Source organism: Sabethes cyaneus, chromosome 3 (genome assembly GCF_943734655.1).
Source record: "Sabethes cyaneus chromosome 3, idSabCyanKW18_F2, whole genome shotgun sequence".
In the NCBI taxonomy this organism is placed as follows: domain Eukaryota; kingdom Metazoa; phylum Arthropoda; class Insecta; order Diptera; family Culicidae; genus Sabethes; species Sabethes cyaneus.
This window is the reverse complement of record NC_071355.1, coordinates 134264224-134286216: the sequence shown is the minus strand read 5'-3', so window position 1 is coordinate 134286216 and position 21993 is coordinate 134264224. Positions and strand designations below refer to the sequence as shown.

Sequence of the window (21993 nt, the reverse complement as noted above, 5' to 3'; positions counted from 1 at the left end):
GACGAAGATGTCATCGGCTACGTAAAAGCATATCAGCATTGTGCATCGGTTCACGTCAGCGGGTTCTCGTTGATTTCGCCGGACACATTGAAGGCGATTATTACCTCATTGGCTCGAAGTGATCCAACCCAGGCCCGAAGTGATCCAAACCAGGCGGATCTCTTCAATAGCCACCATCAGCTTTTCCCGCTGGATATTGTGTTGGCCCCTTCAGCTTCACCTAAACCAACCGAGGCTACACATGTAAATCTACCAGCAGCTGACTCCACTCAGGGTTCGCGTTCTTCGGCGACCTTACAACCAATCTTTTAGATAAACCATTAACTCCGCAACGCCATCCGTCTTCGGAGACAATACCGAATTTGTCACCTGCTCTGATGTCATCTGCATCTTCATCGTTTGCATCTGCAAATCATCCGAGTTTGAGTCGGCGGTCGAGATGGCACTAGTGGCTACTCTTCCTCGTCGATCTTCCAGAATTCGTAAAACACCTCAGTGGTTCGATCCGTACCACCTATATTAAAAGAGGGAGATGCTGGAAACAATTCTACAGCAGCGATGGCAACACTGCATTCGCTGCTTCACTTTAATAGGCTCTACTGCGACAGCTGAAGCTGTCACTAGCTGGTGCCGTAAACAGAACACCGATACACAGTTCCGGCACAAGCGCTAGTTTTAATCTGTAGTTTTAATCTGTACTTATTCGCTAATTCATATCTCATATGTCTATATCCGAGACATACCCGGTAACTCTTGACATAATTCGAGAATCCAAAACTAATAACTCAATTAATCTTTAAGTGATATTTAATCGGAAATTAGCAGCTAAAGCTGAAATTACCCACACTTGTGTGTGATCCATAATTGTGGACTGACTGTAGTTGCCCTGGCAAAAATGTGCATTTGGAAACAATTACCGTGCAAGCATCATTTTCAAAACAGTGCCTAATTCCGAACAGTTGCAAATTTTTCATTAATATTGACAAAATTCTCACCCATATTCTGTATTTCGAACGAGTTGAAATATTTCGATCGACTTGGCAAATATTTCGTTCGAGTTGTTTTTTCATATGAAGATCTTTCGTTCGAGCCGCTGTTTTTTCGAACGAAATGTCAGTTTCGAACGAAACATAAACCCGTTCGATATACAGAATAGGGGTGTCTAGCTATTTAAACAATTCAATCACTACATCTGATTATTTCATATTATTAAAATGGTTTAAATAGCTAGAGTTCTGTCAATATTTAAGAAAAATTTGCAACTGTTCAGAATTAGGCACTGTTTTGAATATGGTGCTTGCACGGTACATAAATAAAAGAACAAAACTACTCCTGTCCTGTTACCTTACGGGCCAAACAGAATGCTGCGTCGAGGCATCCCACTATGGGAAGAAAGGAGCAAAATAACGGAGGCAATTAACCCTCTGGTGCTCAAATTTTTTTTTCGGCCTGAAAAAATTTTGATAGCTTTCTTTTGCGATCCGTTATCCGAATTAGCTGATAAAATCGGCTTTTCCCATACACTTCAAGTAGACTCTGTCCGTTGAAGTTAAATAAAGAAAATAAAATAAAATAAAAACCCAAATTTTGAAAAATAAGCCTTATTTACTTAAAGAGAGACCGCCAAAAGGCGATCTTCGGCAGCTGAGCCATAATTTTTTTTTCTAAAGTAGCTTTATGTAATACATTTTTCTCAGGAACTATTAAACGTTTCGAAAGAAACTTTTTTTTGTTTTCTTGGTAAATGCTTAAAGAACATTTTTATAATTTTTGAGCTTTGTAAACAAAACACGACCTGAAAAAAAACATTGCATTTTTTTGAACATTTTTTCTTCTTCTTCTTTGTATCCCAGGTTATGGTTTGTTCACAAATCTCAAAATATATAAAATACATTTCCTAATATTTACCAAAAAAAAGTTTGTTTCAATACGTTCAATAGTTCCTGAGAAAAATGTACATAAAGTTCGAAAATCATAACTTTGCATACACGGCACGCCGCAGCATCTGGTTGCGTAAAGCATTTTGTGGTATTTTTTCATACCCACAAATGTTTTCATGTTTTTGGGCAACTATTTTGGTATTTCACTAATAAATAAAGGCAAAACCTATGCACACTTGAAAGATTAAAAATTCTCTATCTATTAATATTCTTTTAGGAATTTTTTTCTGTTAATTCAAGATTTGATTGAAGTTGTATCGTCAATAGAAATACAAAAGAATTAATTTGGTTGTTTTCCTGATTTTTGCAAGTTTAAAGTTCTATAACTTTTTCTGCGCACACCTAAGCTTCCGGTCCGGTGGAAACCAACAAAAGGAATAGGTGAAAGTGTTCTTAAGTCATAGGAAAAAGAAAAATGGAAAACAGGTATTGCCATGAAAAGATATTTAATGTCTAGCGGAGGCCGCCAAAAGGCGGCCGTGGGAACCAGAGGGTTAAGATACAGCCTGCAGGTTGATAAAATGTAGGTAATCCAATGTAAAATTTTCCAGAGAATGCGTGGCGCCCACCCCTTTCCTGTTTGTCATCAAGAAGTGCCCCATTTTGCTTTTTCCCCTTTTTTACACTCTTTTACTCTTAGAGGACTATGCCAAGGAGTACAAAATACAATAGCACGAGTAACGGAGGGTTAATCGTAGTACGAAAAAGAATCCAACCTTTTGGGACGAGAAGATTTTGTCACATTTTCTAGCATACTTTCAAAGCAAATTGGTCTAGCTTTAATCTTCGACCTGTTGGAGAAGGGGGGATAGGAAGACGGGAAGGTGTACTATCCGTACTCTACCCTAGCCATGCACAACATCAGGTAAATAAATATTACGCAACAAGCAAAACAAAACAGACAACTCCGATCGTATTGAGACACACGGCGGGCACCGAACGCAAGCACCAGCGCCATGCATACACTTCACAAGTGCACGCATTTCGCTGAGCTGGCTCTCCGACCGGTCGGTGGCATATGTGACTCGGTGTAAGGACTCGAATTACAATACCAGAACCCAATGTATCGAACAACGAATCTTTCTGTCCCAGTAGTCTATCTCTTTTTAGCTTTAAGAATGCATTTAGAATAAGGAAAATATCGATATGCATTACCGATATTTTCCACCAAAATTTAATTATAAAAGCTAACCTTTCAAACAATAAAGCAAGCCATTTCGACTTCAGACTTTGTGCGTTTAATGCGACCCCAATCGGGCTATCGCTAACAAAAGAACTTAGTCCCGCAAGCAACCCCGAGATCAGTTGATCTACCACGGGCTATTGCTTAAAGTCCAAAGGCTAAAGTATATTTCAAATAACCGTCCGCGCCGGTAAACATAAGCGAGTAGTAGTTAGTGCTGTTATATGGCGACACGTGACGCTTAACTTGCAATTTTCGGATACAAGTGCGTGATGTTGCTGATTCATGCAACGGAACCAGCCAAGACCTCACCCACGATACGACAACAGAAACACGACACCACACGAGAGACACCAAAACTACTACAGGCGCGATAACTACAACAGGAGAAACAACCTCCCTTGGCGTCAAAATAACAACAATGAATCAAATTACAGGCAACAATATGACAGACGAAACCAAACCGAACGGAATCAAACCGACCACAGAGACCCACGCCAGTGGAGAAACAAACAAAATTCACGAATCTACCACACCACGACAGACGAAGCAGAGCAACAAGAACAAGATGATTTTTTAGACGAAGAGGATCGACAAAACCGATCCTCACAATAAATTTGAATGCCACTAATTTTGTCACAGTACAAACCACCATGTCAACCAATAAGGCAACCCTAATCGTTGACAGTGGAGCCGACACTTCTCTTTTCAAAGCGAACAAAGTCCGACAAGGACAGACACTAAATACAGCAAAGAAATTGAAACTTACTGGCATAACAGACAAGGAAATTGAAACGCTTGCATCAACAAACACCGACATACACTTCGAAAACGGGTTGAAAGTAAGACATACATTTCAGATAGTCCCGGAGAACTTTCCCATCCCAACGGACGGAATTTTAGGACGAGATTTTTTTACGGCAAACAGATGTGTCATTAACTACGACACTTGGATGCTACAATTTAATATAGGAAACGCAACCATAGAGGTCCCTATAGAAGAAAACTACATGAATGGTTTCATTCTCCCACAGAGAAGCGAAGCAATTCGAAAATTGAACAAAACTTTTAAACATGACATGGTCGTGCATGCACAAGAAATCCAACCCGGAATTTTTTGCAGCAACACAATCATCGCACAAAACGACCCACGAATAAAATTTATTAATACCACAAATAAAACCGTATACATACCTTATGACCAAATAAAGACAACAATAGAACCACTCGACAACTACCACATACTTCAAACGACAACTAAAATAGAACCACACCACAAAAAAAATGTACTGCAGGAAATAGATCTGAAGGATACCCCAAAATTCATCCATCATGAAATTGAACAATTGATAAAAAATTACTCAGATATCTTTTGCACCAAAGATGAACGCCTAACGACAAACAACTTCTATACTCAAGATATCCACCTAACAGATAACAGACCAAGCTACATTCCAAACTACAAACAAATACACTCCCAAACGCACGAAATCCAAACACAGGTAAATAAAATGCTGAATTACGGCGTTATAGAACACTCAGTCTCAGCATACAATTCACCCATCCTATTAGTACCGAAAAAATCAGACGCTCAAGACAAAAAATGGAGACTGGTAGTCGATTTCCGCCAACTAAATAAAAAAATCCTACCGGATAAATACCCCTTACCCCGTATAGACACAATACTAGACCAACTTGGCAGAGCCAAATATTTCAGTACACTTGACCTTCAGTCGGGTTTCCACCAAATACCTCTAGAAAAAGAATCCCGCAAATACACAGCCTTCTCCACTCAGTCAGGCCATTACCAATTCACACGAATGCCGTTTGGACTTAACATATGCCCAAACAGTTTCCAGCGCATGATGACAATAGCCATGGCTGGACTAACACCAGAAAACGCATTTATTTACATAGACGATATTATTGTAACAGGATGCTCGACCAAACACCATCTGACAAACCTCAACAAAGTTTTCGAACGACTTAGACATTACAATTTGAAACTCAACCCTAGCAAATGCAAATTTTTTCAGACAGAGGTAATTTACTTGGGACACAAATGCACTGACAAAGGAATATACCCAGACGAATCAAAATATTCAGCTATCAAAAACTTCCCGTTACCAAAAAACCCAGACGACATCCGTAGATTTGTTGCATTTTGCAACTACTATAGAAAATTCGTCCCAAACTTCGCAGGAACAGCTAAGCCACTTAACGACTTACTAAAGAAAAATGCAAAATTCGAATGGACTAACAAATGTCAACAGGCCTTCGATAAACTAAAAAATCACTTACTCTCCCCACAAATACTGAAATACCCAGATTTTACTAAGGAATTTATCATAACTACAGACGCATCAAATGTAGCATGCGGAGCTGTACTTTCACAAAATTTTGACGGGAACGACCTCCCAATCGCATATGCAAGCAAAACTTTTAACCAAGCTGAAGCCAGAAAACACACAATACATCAAGAAATGATCGCCATTCACTGGGCGATAAATCATTTCAAACAATATATATACGGCAGAAAATTTAAAATCAGAACGGATCATAGACCGTTAGTATACCTTTTCGGCATGAAAGAACCAACTAAGAAACTCACACAAATGTGATTAGACCTAGAAGATTACGATTTCGAAATCGAATATATAAAAGGAAAAAGTAATGTCGGGGCAGATGCACTTTCAAGAGTAGCAATCACCTCAGACGAACTAAAACAAATGACAATATTAACGGTTAGCACTAGAGCTATGACCAGAAATAAAAATACAAAGGAGCCGGAACACGTAAATCAATCAGCGAATCAACCGCTGATCTACGAAACGGACTATCCTTCAAAAATTTGCAACCTGCCAGAGCTACAAATTAGTTTGAACTCAAGGAACAGGATAGAAATACAAATAAAAGATAATAAAAAGGAAAAAAATTTATATGAATGTACTACCGATGGAATCCAGACTCTAGCGTCTGCCTGTCTAAGGTTAAATACGATATTAAAGCAAATGCGTATAACAAAGTTAGCTATGTCAAAGCAAAATGAAATATTCACGATTCTACCAGTAGAATCGTTCAAAGAAATCGCAGTGAGCAATTTTAAAAACATGGAAATTATTTTATATAAACCACGAAGGAAAATAACCCAACAAGCCGAAATAGAGAATATACTACACGACTACCATGATTCCCCAATCGGAGGACACTTAGGCCAATGCCGATTATATAAAAAACTAAAAGAAATATATGAATGGAAAGCAATGAAGAAAACAATTGCCAGATTCATTAACAACTGCCATCGCTGCAAGAGAAACAAGGTGTATAAACATACTAAAGAACCACTAATCATAACCACCACACCCACTAAACCATTCGACATCATATCAATTGACACAGTGGGCCCGCTGCCCAAAACGAAAAATCAAAATCGTTATTGCATTACGATACAATGCGATTTAACGAAATTCATAGTTATTATACCTGTACATAACAAAGAAGCCCCAACCATAGCAAGGGCTTTAGTAGATAATTTCATTTTAGTCTATGGAAATTTCCTTGAACTAAAATCAGACCAGGGAACCGAGTACAATAATGACGTACTGAAACAAATTTCAAAAATCCTGAATTTCAAACAAACGTTCGGAACGGCTTATCATCCACAGACCATCGGAGCCTTGGAAAGGAATCACAGATGTCTTAACGAATATCTGCGATCATTTTCTAACGAGCACCATGACGACTGGGATGAATGGATAAAATTTTACTCTTTTATTTACAACACATCCACCCATACCGATACAGATTTCACACCATACGAATTAGTCTATGGAAGAAAGGCAAACTTACCACAAGACATGTTCAAGAGCAAGGTAGAACCAGTATACAACATTGACCAGTACTACAATGAGCTAAAATTTAGATTACAAAAATCCAGCATCATAGCAAGAGATAACCTACTAAAGGAAAAACAAAACCGAGTGCAACAATGTAATAAGAATACTAATCCAATTAAGTTAGAAACAAATGATCTGGTATACATAACTAATGAAAATAGAAAAAAATTAGACGCTCATTACATAGGACCGTTTAAAGTAATAGAAATCCAAGAGCAAAATTGTACAATAAAGGACCTAGCCTCAAAGAAAACCATTACAGTGCATAAAAATAGGTTAATTAAAATGTGAATAATAACAACTACTTTTATATAGTGACATCATACTTAATCAAATTGTTTTTTAGTAAATTTTTTTTAAATACCTTATAATATTTTTTTATCAATTATATTTATCTCATAGTGACAAGCAAAACATATTATAAAAACAAAAAAATCAAGAACAAAAAACATTTCAAAAATCACAAATTTGTAAAGGCATCTGGGACAGCTATATTTTTCTTTTTCCTGAATAATTACGTTTCACTTCATTATTCAAAAAAGGGGGGAGGTGTACTATCCGTACTCTACCCTAGCCATGCACAACATCAGGTAAATAAATATTACGCAACAAGCAAAACAAAACAGACAACTCCGATCGTATTGAGACACACGGCGGGCACCGAACGCAAGCACCAGCGCCATGCATACACTTCACAAGTGCACGCATTTCGCTGAGCTGGCTCTCCGACCGGTCGGTGGCATATGTGACTCGGTGTAAGGACTCGAATTACAATACCAGAACCCAATGTATCGAACAACGAATCTTTCTGTCCCAGTAGTCTATCTCTTTTTAGCTTTAAGAATGCATTTAGAATAAGGAAAATATCGATATGCATTACCGATATTTTCCACCAAAATTTAACTATAAAAGCTAACCTTTCAAACAATAAAGCAAGCCATTTCGACTTCAGACTTTGTGCGTTTAATGCGACCCCAATCGGGCTATCGCTAACAAAAGAACTTAGTCCCGCAAGCAACCCCGAGATCAGTTGATCTACCACGGGCTATTGCTTAAAGTCCAAAGGCTAAAGTATATTTCAAATAACCGTCCGCGCCGGTAAACATAAGCGAGTAGTAGTTAGTGCTGTTATAAAGGACTTTTTTTTATCAATAACACGTTAAAACTTTGATGGCGTCTTTTCCAATCAATCATAGAGCGAGAACTTCCAGTTGGACAATGCTATTTTCAATTACAATAGTGCAACTTCAGGAATTAATATTTTTTCTTTGTTTGATTCGACGCGTACCTATAAGGTTTTCCTATCGATTGGAGCAAAAATCTCGCGCAACATGTAAAAAGGGCCTATGTGCAAATGAGAGATTCTCTTCGTGTCTCTTCTCTTTCGTTTATAACGGTGACATAATTTTTCTTAACCAATAGCCACCGCTTCATGCCAAATTAATGCGTGCATTGGCATCGCCGTGATGAGAAGAAGAGAGGAGAGGCGAAGAGAATCTCTCATTTGCGCATAGGCCCTTTTCAGATGTGGCTTCAGAAATATTGAAAATCGATCAGAAAATCGCTAATTTATTAGCGTTCAAAACCTGACCATTTTTCGAGATAGTTTTTTTTATGACATTCTATGCCAGCTACCTTCTAGAAAGAAGTAGTCCTACGTCGAATCTACAGCTGAAAAAGATCTTTAATCCCCCCAGTATAGATGAATATCTGCTAACATTGACTGCTACTGTGGGGGTAGTGATCGACCAAATTCCGATAGCAGAAAGAATATTTGTTTCTATATTCGTATTTATATTTGCTTCAACTGTGAATATGTATTGTATAATTTTATGCACAATGATTTAATGGATCTTTCACTTATAATTTATTGGTGCCTCTTTTCGAGCTTATTTGGGGACAGGGTCTTATCTCACCGTTCGCTCACCGTGCTCGTGAAAGCTAGTTTTATGTTAGATACTAGCTGACCCGACAAACATCGTATTGCGACAAATTAACCTGTGTTGTGCATAAATCATGAATCTCGGATGATCTTTGTCACAATCTCGAGTTTTGCAAGTTTCTGAGGAGTTCAACCTTAGATGATTCATTTTGGCTGTTACGTAACTATGAAAGCATCCCAGGTACCCAATAAGCATCACCAATGCTGTTCAAATATAGGCCAATAGGCATTTAAGTCGCCTTAAATGCTACTTAAATGCTATTTTGGCAAAATATACAGCTACTTTACTGATAACCTTCTTATAGTGCTGACAATTCTAATTTACAGCTAATTACCGACACGAAGAATTTGAATACAATTTTGGATGCCAATTTACAACACCTATGCAGTCAAAAAGCTAATATACAACAACGTGCGGTATAAAATGCCAGATACGCTGATTTGCTGCTTATGTTAATGCTTATTAGTTACCTGGAATGGGTAGTTTAATATACAAATTTGCAATTTTTCCTCACAGTAAAGTAAAAAACAACTCCCCTGTCCCCTCATTGCATAGCCAGAAAGCGGATAGTAATATTCGCCATGAAAAACCTTAAGCGGAATGTACCATTTCTGGAAAACTTTTTTATGGAATTCCCATTTCGTGATCCTCTCCTTACTCGCTGTCGCTCGTTCCAGGAAACCCATGTAGACCTAGGAAAACAAATAAACCTAGACAGTAGTGATTTCTGCGGAGAGTTGCCTCCCCCAGTGGGCAGCGCTTCCGACGGCGGGTCGCCGGCTACACTCGTGGCCGTCTCGTCATGAATGATCTAGTGTTACTATAGATAGTTTTTGTGGTCTTGTTATTGACTAATGTTTTATAGAAGAGTCTCGAATTTCTCGAGTTCGATTAGTTTTTGAGTTTCGCAAAAAATTCTGTTTTATTTGTATGAGAGTCCATATTCCCCTACCACAGGGGTGAGAGGTCTCTAACTATCATAAAATAAATTCAAGACTCAAAAATCTCCCACATGCCAAATTTGGTTCCATTTGTTTGATTAGTACTCATATTATAAGGAAATTTATATTTCGTTTGTATGGGACCCCCTCCCCCTCCTAAAAAGGTAAGAAGTCCTAATTCATCATAGAAAAAAATGGTTGCCTCCAAAAACACCCACATGCCAAATATGGTTCCATTTGCTTGGTTAGCTCTCGAATTATGAGGAAATTTGTATTTCATTTGTGTAGAAGCCCCCCATCTTGTGGGGACGTGGGGAGAGGTCCTAATTCACCATAGAAAATATTTTTGCCTCCAAAAACCTCCACATGCCAAATTTGGTTTTATTTGCTTGACTAGTTTTCGAGTTATGAGGAAATTTGTATTTCATTTGTATAGGAGCCCCCCCCCTCCTAAAGCGGGGAGAAATCCTAATTCATCATAGAAAAAATTCTTGCCTCCAAAAACACCTACATGCCAAATTTGGTTGCATTTGCTTGATTAGTTTTCGAGTTATGAGGAAATTTGTATTTTGTTTGTATAGGAGCCCCCCCCTCTTAAAGTGGGGAGGGGTCCCAATTTACCATAGAAAATATTCTTGCCCTCGAAAAATTTCACATGCTAAATTTTGTTCCATTTGCTTGATTAGTTCTCGAGTTATGAGGAAATTTGTATTTCATTTGTATGGTAGCCCCGCCTCTTAAAAGGGGAAGTGGTCGTAATTCACAATAGAAAAAAATTCGGCCATCGAAAACACCCACATGCCAAATTTGGTTCCATTTGCTTGATTAGTACTCAAATTATAAGGAAATTTGTATTTCTTTTGGGAGCCCCCCCTCTTAAAAGGGGAAGGGGTCGTAATTCACAATAGAAAAAAATTCTGCAATCGAAAACTCCCACATGCCAAATTTGGTTCCATTTGCTTGAATAGTTCTCGAGATAAGAGGAAATTTGCATTTCATTTGTATGGAAGCCCACATTATAAGAAAATTTGTATTTCATTTGTATGGGTGCCCCCTCTCTTAAAACGGGAAGGGGTCGTAATTCACCATAAAAAAATTTCTGCCATCTAAAACTCCCACATGCCAAATTTGGTTCCACTTGCTTGATTAGTACTCAAATTATAAGGAAATTTGTATTTCTTTTGGGAGCCCCCCCTCTTAAAAGGGGAAGGGGTCGTAATTCACAATAGAAAAAAATTCTGCAATCGAAAACTCCCACGTGCCAAATTTGGTTCCATTTGCTTGAATAGTTCTCGAGATAAGAGGAAATTTGCATTTCATTTGTATGGAAGCCCACCCTCTTATAGGGGAGATGGGTCATAACTCGCTTTCTAAAGCTTCTTGCATTGAAGCCCCCTCTTAAAGCGGGGAGGGGTCCTAATTCACCATAGAAAATGTTCTTGCCCTCGAAAACCTTCACATGCCAAATTTGGTTCCATTTGTTTGATTAGTTCTCGAGTTTCATTTGTATGGAAGCCCCCCCTCTTAAAGGGGAGAGGAGTCATACGTCCCCTTCTAAAGAGGGGAGGGGTCTCAATTTACCATAGAATTAATTTTTGTCATCAAAAACACCCACATGCCAAATTTTGTTCTATTTGCTTGATTAGTTCTCGAGTTATGCAGAAATTTGTGTTTCATTTGTATGGGAGCCTCCCTCTTAGTGGGAGGAGGGGTCTCTAACCATCACTAAAACCTTTCCTGGCCCCATAAACCTCTACATGCAAATTTTTACGCCGATTGGTTTAGTAGTTTTTGATTCTATAAGGAACATTCCGACAGACAGACAGACAGACAGACAGACAGACAGACAGACAGACAGACAGACAGACAGACAGACAGACAGACAGACAGACAGACAGACAGACAGACAGACAGACAGACAGACAGACAGACAGACAGACAGACAGACAGACAGACAGACAGACAGACAGACAGACAGACAGACAGACAGACAGACAGACAGACAGACAGACAGACAGACAGACAGACAGACAGACAGACAGACAGACAGACAGACAGACAGACAGACAGACAGACAGACAGACAGACAGACAGACAGACAGACAGACAGACAGACAGACAGACAGACAGACAGACAGACAGACAGACAGACAGACAGACAGACAGACAGACAGACAGACAGACAGACAGACAGACAGACAGACAGACAGACAGACAGACAGACAGACAGACAGACAGACAGACAGACAGACAGACAGACAGACAGACAGACAGACAGACAGACAGACAGACAGACAGACAGACAGACAGACAGACAGACAGACAGACAGACAGACAGACAGACAGACAGACAGACAGACAGACAGACAGACAGACAGACAGACAGACAGACAGACAGACAGACAGACAGACAGACAGACAGACAGACAGACAGACAGACAGACAGACAGACAGACAGACAGACAGACAGACAGACAGACAGACAGACAGACAGACAGACAGACAGACAGACAGACAGACAGACAGACAGACAGACAGACAGACAGACAGACAGACAGACAGACAGACAGACAGACAGACAGACAGACAGACAGACAGACAGACAGACAGACAGACAGACAGACAGACAGACAGACAGACAGACAGACAGACAGACAGACAGACAGACAGACAGACAGACAGACAGACAGACAGACAGACAGACAGACAGACAGACAGACAGACAGACAGACAGACAGACAGACAGACAGACAGACAGACAGACAGACAGACAGACAGACAGACAGACAGACAGACAGACAGACAGACAGACAGACAGACAGACAGACAGACAGACAGACAGACAGACAGACAGACAGACAGACAGACAGACAGACAGACAGACAGAAATCCTTTTTTATAGGTATAGATTAACATGTATTGGGGTTTTTAATCAAATTTTAATTGCATGTATACTCACTCTAGCTTAGTAATGTAAATTATAGTTATAGTCTAGACCTAATTATTATTTTACCCAACTTTTATGAGTTACAATATTTTTGGTTTTTGCATCAAAATAAATTTTTTCATCTCTCGAGATAACAAAACCAATGTATTCTACACATTGCAATAAATATTTGCTAAATTTAGCAACCTAAGCAATTGTGTAAGTTCGGCCTTATCTATACCATTACACTATGGGCAAAAACGAGCCGAAAAAACGAACGCAATTAAGATATGGCCTGCAAGTTGATAAAATATAGGTGATCTTATGTAAAATTTACTGGAGAATCGCAAGGTGTTTATCCTGTTTGTCATAGGGAAGTGTCCTATTTTGCTCATTTTCCCCTATTTTGAACATTTTTTACTCTTTTTGGACTATACCAAACTAGGCTTTGAGAAAGCAAAACATAAAAACCTAATTATTTTGTGTAAAGAAGTCCACGGAATTGAATAGGGTTGACCCCGTTTAAAGGGTGTCCCACATCAAATCGCTCCACAGAAGAAACGCTGTAGAAAATTACCTGATTGACCGATCCTTTTCAAACTTTTAGACAGCGAAATATAACCGATTAGTAAGCTTTTGGCATATTTATTTCATTTAATTGAAATAAATCTGCATCAACAGACGAAGCAGACGCTTCTGTAGACACTCCTTGATGTAGATCTGCCTGTTTACAGTCCTGGTAGTCACGAACGGTGCACTCCGTTTACATGAGCAGATCGCTTTCCAAATCATGTATTTCTTGTCAAATTTTGAAAGTTTCTGCATCCTTACTTCCTCCGGAACATCAAACTACTTCTACTCAAATTTTCAAGAGAAAATACCCTATGGGTAATTTTCTACAGCGTTTCTTCCGTGGTGCAATTTGATGTGGGACACCCTTTTTTTCCCGTGTTAGGGACTTACCACCGCGACCATTATTCTGATCTATTGTGGTGTGTCCTCTTTTAATTTATGCCATGTCGCATCAGTGAGCCGTCAAAGTTTGATGAACCACCTCTACTACTGTCGGCATTTATTCCAATTAGGTGATGCATTTCGTATGAAATTTATAACCTGATTAGGAGCAGCATTCCAAATATCGCAGGGCTGAGTCAGCCCCTTATCAAGGTATCTACGCCGTTTCTGATATAGTGCAACACAGTCGCACAACAGGTGTTCGGAGCTTTCAATCTCATGATTACAAATGCGACAGTTAGCTTCATTAAGTTTACCGATGAGTTTCAGGTGATACTTACCAGGACAATGTCCTGTTATCAAACCGGTGTATGTGCTCGTCGGATTTTGAAAGGTTTAATAGTTTTTGTGATTGAAGAGCATTTGGGACACCCTTTAGTTTAGAGCGGCATCATTGCTTCGAGGCTCATAGACTTCAGCTTCTGAAGCAGCGGAACGGTCGTTACGTAGCTATGGAAATAAACGCAACTTTTTGCAAGTTAAGTTTTTACTTTACTTATCAATAGTCAGTATTTAAAAATGAATTGTTTTTACTACGTTAAATACGTAGGGTAATTGATGTGTAATTTACAATTTACTCGTCATTTATAAATAATATGTGGTGATGTTACTATTTGTTGGAAAGTACCACCTTTTTTCTACATTATCAGTACTTTAAAAATGTATAATTGATGAAACTTTTATTAAATATATCGTTTTTTGCCAAAGCCTTTTTTTGATCTTGAATGGACCCAACATGATCTTGAATTGGACCTATTTTTGATTTTGAAATGGACCTAAATTAGGATTGTCATAGTTTCTTCCATGTAAATGAACAAAATAATAACAAAGATTTGTTTTTAATAGTACAACTATACTACTGTTATTTATTAATAGGACACAAGGTTGAACAGCTTTTACCTTTCTTATACTCTGTTAGAAAGGTACGAAAGTCGGTTGAAAAATTTGAAATCGGTCACAGTCACCGAGGATCTTGTTTTTATGTCAATCCAACAATTGAACAATGTTTCAGTGACTTGATATGCGTTGTGTATGTATCTGTGTGTGACATTTTTATATTGGGAATTTATTATTACCTGTTGCTCAGATATGATTGAAACGATTTCCACGTCATAAGAAAATTATGTCGCCTATTAGTTTCAAAAATTTAAACCATTCATTAAAAATATATTACATATTATATATATAACTTGTATTAAACGTAGTTTATCAAGTACAGTGGGGTTCGAGCTTTTATTTAGTGAATACATATTTCGAAAGGTCAGACTTTTACTGACGTAGGACTACGTCTTACTGCAAAGCATCTAAAGGTTTGCGACAGCACCTGTCGAACATTTTGAATATAAAACCGTTGCAATCGTGAAAAATTCGTTAATTAGTGGTAATTATTCAATTTTTGACACATTTATATGCAATTTTTTCAGTTGAAAAATGGTCTAGATTTTGCCACGGTTTCGATTTTGGCAACATAGGCGACACGCATTTGTTGTCAAATTCGAAATCATACATGGTGCTTGAAAAAATTAGACTTGGTAATTCTACTAGGTTTAAGGGTAAGCTTAGATACTAGGTTTTAATTTTAAATGATAGTCGATGAAGAACTGTACCAGATAGAAAATAGGAAGTTTCAAAAATGAATATTTTAGATCTCAGAGTCACTCAATTTCGGTGGACAAGGAGGTATTAATTTTGTCACAAGTCAGAGGGGAGAGGTGCTTAAAGAAAACTTTACATCCCCCAAGAAAAAAATCAGAGGGGTTGTGTATAAGATACGACCACGGATGACGTAGTACAACGTTAGTCCGGTTGCATAATTTTGAATATTTTACTAAACTGATTTTTAATCTATCTGTCAATCGACCAAAAGGTGATGTGAAGTCAACCTGCTTACTTATCGGCGGAATATAAGGCCTTTGCAAAATATTTTTTAAGTTTTTGTCACCCCCCCTTTAGAAATTGACTTGAAAAATCGGGGTGCTAAAAAAATTTGGAGGATATGAGTATAAAATCAATTGTCCGTGGGCTCTACAGCCTGAAAAACTCGAAAAATGAGTGTACTTAACACTTCTAGCACGAAACAGAAATGGAAATTCGAATTCGGAATTTCCGAAAATCGTCCAAAAAAAATTCTCTCGTTTTTGTCTTCTTTTCGTACATTTTTGCATGGAAAATAATAACGTATATATTAAAAGCAAGAACAGATTTGGTTTTCACGCTTAAACTTTAAATAAAAATGCTTCAAACCATGTTTGCATGTTTTTTGCTCGATTAAAAAATTCACTTTGCCCCCCCCCCTTTAGTGGCCCAACACCGGAAGGACAAAAACTTTATAAAATATTTGTAATGGCCTAATTTTACTTTATTCTGAGTCTCATAATTATTTTAACTAGAACTAGATATCAAATACAATATTATTTTTTTAGGCATATCCAGTTCGAAAATGGTCCAGATATTGATCCAAATTTTATATTTTTTGCACCATATCATTATCCAGGCCTTTACCTAATTTCTGAATCCTCCATTGACGCACAGATGATTTTATTGCCAAACCGGGTAATTTTGTAGGGCGGTTGGGCATCACAAAGTTTCACGAGGGTGAGGAAGTTGGCGTTCTTAACCATCAGAAGTGGCTGCTTCTTTTTACTCAGACGACTCTGATTTTGTGACTACAGGATCCGGTTGAATTTTATTGGCCTTAGGGTTTTCGGTCAGCGCGCTAAAGGTGTTTTGAAGCTTTGGTATATGCTTGATTAACGTGTTTAAACTATTTCTCATCTGAGTTTTGTCAAAACTTAAACTTACAGCAAAACTTTTTGCTGTATTTATATGGAAAATACAGGACGTTATTTGTCCATGAAAAAATTTTTGATTCAAACCATTTTCACGATGTTGCCTGTAGATAGTTAAGCAGGGATAACCACTTGAAATAGAGTTTGGAATATTAACTTCGTAACTCAATTCGAAGTTCCAATATTAGAGTTTCCTATACAATAAAGCTATATATAAATCTTCAGAATTGTATTCTCAAATAATTTGTTTCATTCTTTTGTGCATTACTTTTAATGATACAAGAATTGTCCCGTTTAGCATAATTTGGGAATTTTTTTACATAGGGCGAACAAATTGGGAAAATTTTGCTCTACTTATATAGATTACTTATATAGATTATATAGATTACACTTTTGCTTCGTGCTAAAACAAATACGTAAAATACAATTGAAAAATTTAAGTGTAACTGGTTTTGTGCTAAATGCAAATGAAGCAAAAATAACTCTTTTTTAAGGGGCATAGTACCTTTTACACCATATTTTTTGCCTAATTTCAAATATTTTTTTCTCGATATCGCGAAAGGCAAATTGAATCGGGTTTTTTGCATTCGAAACATTGCATTTTATACTAATATTTGCAATTTTGTTTTCATAAGGGAACCTCTTCCCCTTGCCCCTACGGCTCCTTGAAGATAGTCGTTCAAAAAACCATGAATTGCGGTACCATGGATTGGCGCTGAGGGGCTTATCCGAATTGAAAAATTCCAAAACGACATGAAAGAACATTAAATTATCTCGTGTTTGATCCATCCTTTTTTAGAATTCGAACACATAACAAAATGGCGGACATTGAAACATAAAAGTATGGTTTTTAAGCGAAAAAATTGACTTTAAACATTTCTAAAAAATTCAAAAATTACAATATCAAGAAAAGGATGGGTCAAACACTAGATAATTTTGTTGGCTTTCAAACAAAAAAAGAATCATAAGAATTGCTTGAGCCGTTCTTGAGATATTTATGGTACCGACTTTCAAAACCTGGTTTCGAGAAAAACGACGTTGAAGTTTTTACTCGTTGTTTAATCGCTCCAGACATGCGCGGTACAAATAGCTGTAACTTTGTCAATATTTGGAATTCATGCAAACGACTTCAAACACATATCGTCAAAATGGTAATCTTTCGAAATAATCAATAAAAAATTTAGGTTTTAAAAAATTGAAAAGGCACTATGCCCCCTTAACAGAAGGCAGTTAGTATCCCTCTTATCTTTTGATCCATCTTATCTTTTAATCAATGATGGTTAAAATTTTTGTACAATACTGAGAATAAATTAAGTTTATATTGTTTTAAGCATAAAATGACATATGTTAGCTAACTAATTAGGAAGACTTTTTAATTTCAAAACTAGAGGCTACACTATGAAGCAACTACGAAAAAGGATGAGTGATAGTTTTATCAATATAATTAAGTTTTTATTTAGGCTATAAATCAAGCCTACTTTCAATATCCCGTGCTTATAGATTAATTATAAACGGAGATACTATAGTGACAACAAGCAGTTTCAATGAATATACAACGACGAGTTCGTTAGTGGTAGGCAATGATAGCTACCGCCAGTGATGTCTCGGAGCGCAAAACTAGGTCCATTCTAAAATCAATACTAGGTCCATTCAAGATCAAAAAAGGGGGTTAACATTTTTAAGGAATTTGAAGATTTTACTGGTTTTACTGAACTTTTAAATACCTAAATTGAAATTACACATATTTTAGCATCATTTTAAGAGTATTGTTTTATTACAAACCAGAAGGGTTCCGGGTAGTAACAGTTTGAAAATACTCTATGGTGACTGCCAAAACGCTGAAAAACAGCTACTTTTAAATAAGCGGCAATAAAGTGGTTTTGGCTATAATTTTAATTTAATTTTAGCATATTTACGTTCAGAAATGATTAAAGATAAACATAAAAGCTAAATACAGTGCAAAGACTTGATAATTATATCCTAAAATTCTTATTTAAAAATAGGTCCATTCAAGATCAGAATTCGACTAGGTCCATTTCAAAATCATTTACCCTACAAAGATTTCTAAACGGCTGATAAGAATAGCTTTCGAATTGGTTGAGAAATGACCAAGTATTAGTGTTCAAAGCTTATCATTATTTCGTGATGCTGGCATTCTAACAGCCTTATTCTGTATTTCTGACGGATTGGTTTGTCCAACGAAAATGTATGATATTCAATTCTTTATTCCGCCAGCAAAATCAAGTGAGCGAAACAATTCGTTCGAAATAAGACAAATGAAATTAAGATCCGTCGAATTACAGAATGAGGGTGTAAAATTTTAAGGAGTTACTCCCAATATTCATCGTACTAAATTACAGATAAAATTTCGGCAGATAAAATAACTTCATAGCTTACCAATCGCTCGAGAAACAGCCAGCACACCATTGACACGGTAAGAACCATTCCAATTGATTACAACACCTCCATTTTGTTCAATTCTGGTGCACTCGCTCTAAAAATTAAAAAACAATTAAGGCTATTTTAATGAATATAGGTACACATGTTACGAACCTCTACAGATGGAATATGAACTATCTGGCACACTTTTCCTTCACATACCAATAGAGCCTGTGAGTCACCCACCCATCCCACAAACAAACGCTTCTCAATTGCTCGATAAATACACACAATTGCAGTTGTGCCACTTGACAATCCCTATTAAGCAAACAAAAATCATCAATACGTTATTACAATTATTAACTGGACATTTCTTACATGTTTCTCAGATTTGTCGATGAAAGCATCGTCAGTTTTCATAAAAGCTTCCTTCATTGCCTCCGGGATATCGGAGGGATACTTAGGGCTGTTGGCAATGTTATAACAGAGATGAGCTGCTGTATAAATGGCTGCGTCGTGACCACCATGACCATCAAATACTCCATAATAACTAGTTGGTTGCGGGTCAAAGCTTTTAAACATTCCGTTAAAATCACTAATACACTTATATTTGTCTTCCATTTTTCGCCGAGTATTTTTAATTGCTTTTACGTAATACAGAGGTGTTCGGTCTAGCACGCTTGCTGAACTTTTTGATAGAAATTCATTCAATTTAGCATTATCTGACAAACTTTCGCAAATAGCGTTAGCATGACTTATTACCATTGTGCTTAATTTCAATGGGTTAAAAACTAAAATAAACAACATGGAAAGATTGTTTCATTTTATTTCAAAATTAGTTAGATTACCACATCCATCAAATCCGTATAACTTGGGAAGTTTTTTACAAGACTTTTTTGTTTCTAGCAGTACTTCATTGACAAGGGGAACCAACAAATGTTGCGGACAATTCCTGAAAACATAATTTGAACAATAATATTATTTATACATAAGGCCATTGCAAATCATATTTAAAGCTTTTGTCACCCCCCCCCCCCCCTTGGAAATTGGCTTGAAAAATCGGGGGGCAAAAAAATAATTTGTAGGATATTAGTCGAATTTCTTTTTATAAAATCAATTGTCTGTGGGTTTTACAGTCTGAAAAACTCGAAAAATGAGTCTCCGAGTTGAATTAACGCTTCTAGCACGAAACAGAAATGGAAATTCGAACAATGGAATTTCTGAGAATTCGACACGCCTTCGGAACATAATTCAACTTTTTGATAACACTATGGTGGCTAGCATCAATACATATGCGTGTGTATGTAATATACTGATAAATTTGTATGATATTTGAAAACAATCAATAAATGTCTTCCTTTTATTTGTTAGTTGTTATTTTGAGTTAATCCTTAAATGCGCACGCTGAAAAAATTCATTTAAAAAAAACTTATCTAAGGGCGGTAAAATAGTTACACTATAATAACCACAACACTTTATTGTTTCAATTCCAGTTGCAGATTTGCTTATTTATGTTAACTTTGCCTTTCCTGTTTCAATTAACATTATTTAGGTGTAACCAAAATGTGACCAAACTGTTTGTTCCCTCATAAATTGTACTAATGGACTTGGCCAGCTTGGTTTAGTCCTTTTCGGTTTTATTTCAAAGCTTTATTGATATAAATATTATGTAATTGAACTGAAAATATTCGGTACTACATCTAAAAACCTGATTTAATCAACCTAGTGGTGAAAGGAACCTTTGTTATACGGTCTTACTTGCTATTTGAGATAGAAATCGACGTCTTCGGAACATAATTCATCTACTGCTTAATGTTGCACAGTGCATATGTTTACAAAAAATTTTTGGAAATAGAATAAGTTTACAAAATTTAATCAAAATAGAAGCACTTCTAAATTTTATCCTTTTTTTGTTCTTTTTTCATGAAATTGCTGAGTAAGTTATTACTAATGTGCGCAAGTGCAAGTAAAAGTAAGTTGTAAGTGAAAATATTATTCTGTAGCGTATACATTGCGTAGTAAAGGTCTAGTTCAGTGGTGCCCAGGCATAGGCATGGTGCGGGCCAAACGAGATCGCCTCATGATGTCGCAAATTCCTCTGGCCATTCCTGCGTTTAACAAAATGCAAAATATACGGCAATAAAAACCATTTTCTGGAAATTACCACAAGATTTAAACCGGAAAGCATTCGGAACTACAAAATGCACGAGGCATTACGACTGATTTGAGTGACCCCTGTCATCAAAAAAGTTACTCATAAGTCCACCATCTCTCAAATCAGTCCGCGGGCCGCACAAAACATCTTGAAGGGCCGCATGCGACCCGCGGGCCGTGTTTTGGCCATCACTGGTCTACTTTATAGGTTTTTGAATCATGCCTAATTCCCTGTAATGCCATTTTATTTGATTCACATCAATAAAGTTTTCTTGAATAAATTTCATCAATTTTTATTAACCTTCGGTTACTCACGCTGTAGTATTTTGTACAACACCTGTAGATTTTTGAATGCCATATTGTTTCAAAGTTACACATCGTTGTTTAACTAACGTATATTCTTCAATAAACTTATTATGAGCAAAATGTCATAATTATTCAATGCATTAACACTTTAAACTATTAGGAAAATAGATCAGTATAAACCGACATCATAGAAACGAAGCAAGCAGCATGGGAGGTGTACCGCAATTGACTCCAACTGGAATTTTCTCTCGTTTCTTCATACGGAAAAATAGTGTCTGTATGCAGCAACACTATCAGTAAATATACAATGTTTAAAATGTATCCGTCTGTTGGAAAACGAGCAATTCGGAGACAAATTTAGGGTATTTTTTATAATCAAAGTTCTACAGTTCCTAAACAAGCATACAAAGAGGCATACTATATTCAGCAAAGTTGTATATTTTTACTATTCATACAACTTTGTAATACATGAAAAAGCCATACAACAACTACAAAAAGAGCTAAAATAGAAAAACTGAATTT

The 21993-nt window shown here is 37.0% G+C and overlaps 1 protein-coding gene across 1 annotated transcript in view; it reads right to left on the bottom strand.

The window, feature by feature from the left end:
- The window catches only part of LOC128743811 (serine-rich adhesin for platelets-like), a 202740-nt gene that overhangs the window by 168326 nt on the left and 12421 nt on the right, over positions 1–21993 (bottom strand). The window contains exons 3-6 of the mRNA XM_053840484.1: positions 19860–19963; positions 19390–19802; positions 19186–19329; positions 19030–19126 (exon numbers count right to left, since the gene is read on the bottom strand). Of these exons, the coding sequence (XP_053696459.1) occupies positions 19030–19126; positions 19186–19329; positions 19390–19802; positions 19860–19963 (758 nt within the window). The remainder of the gene's footprint in view (positions 1–19029; positions 19127–19185; positions 19330–19389; positions 19803–19859; positions 19964–21993) is intronic.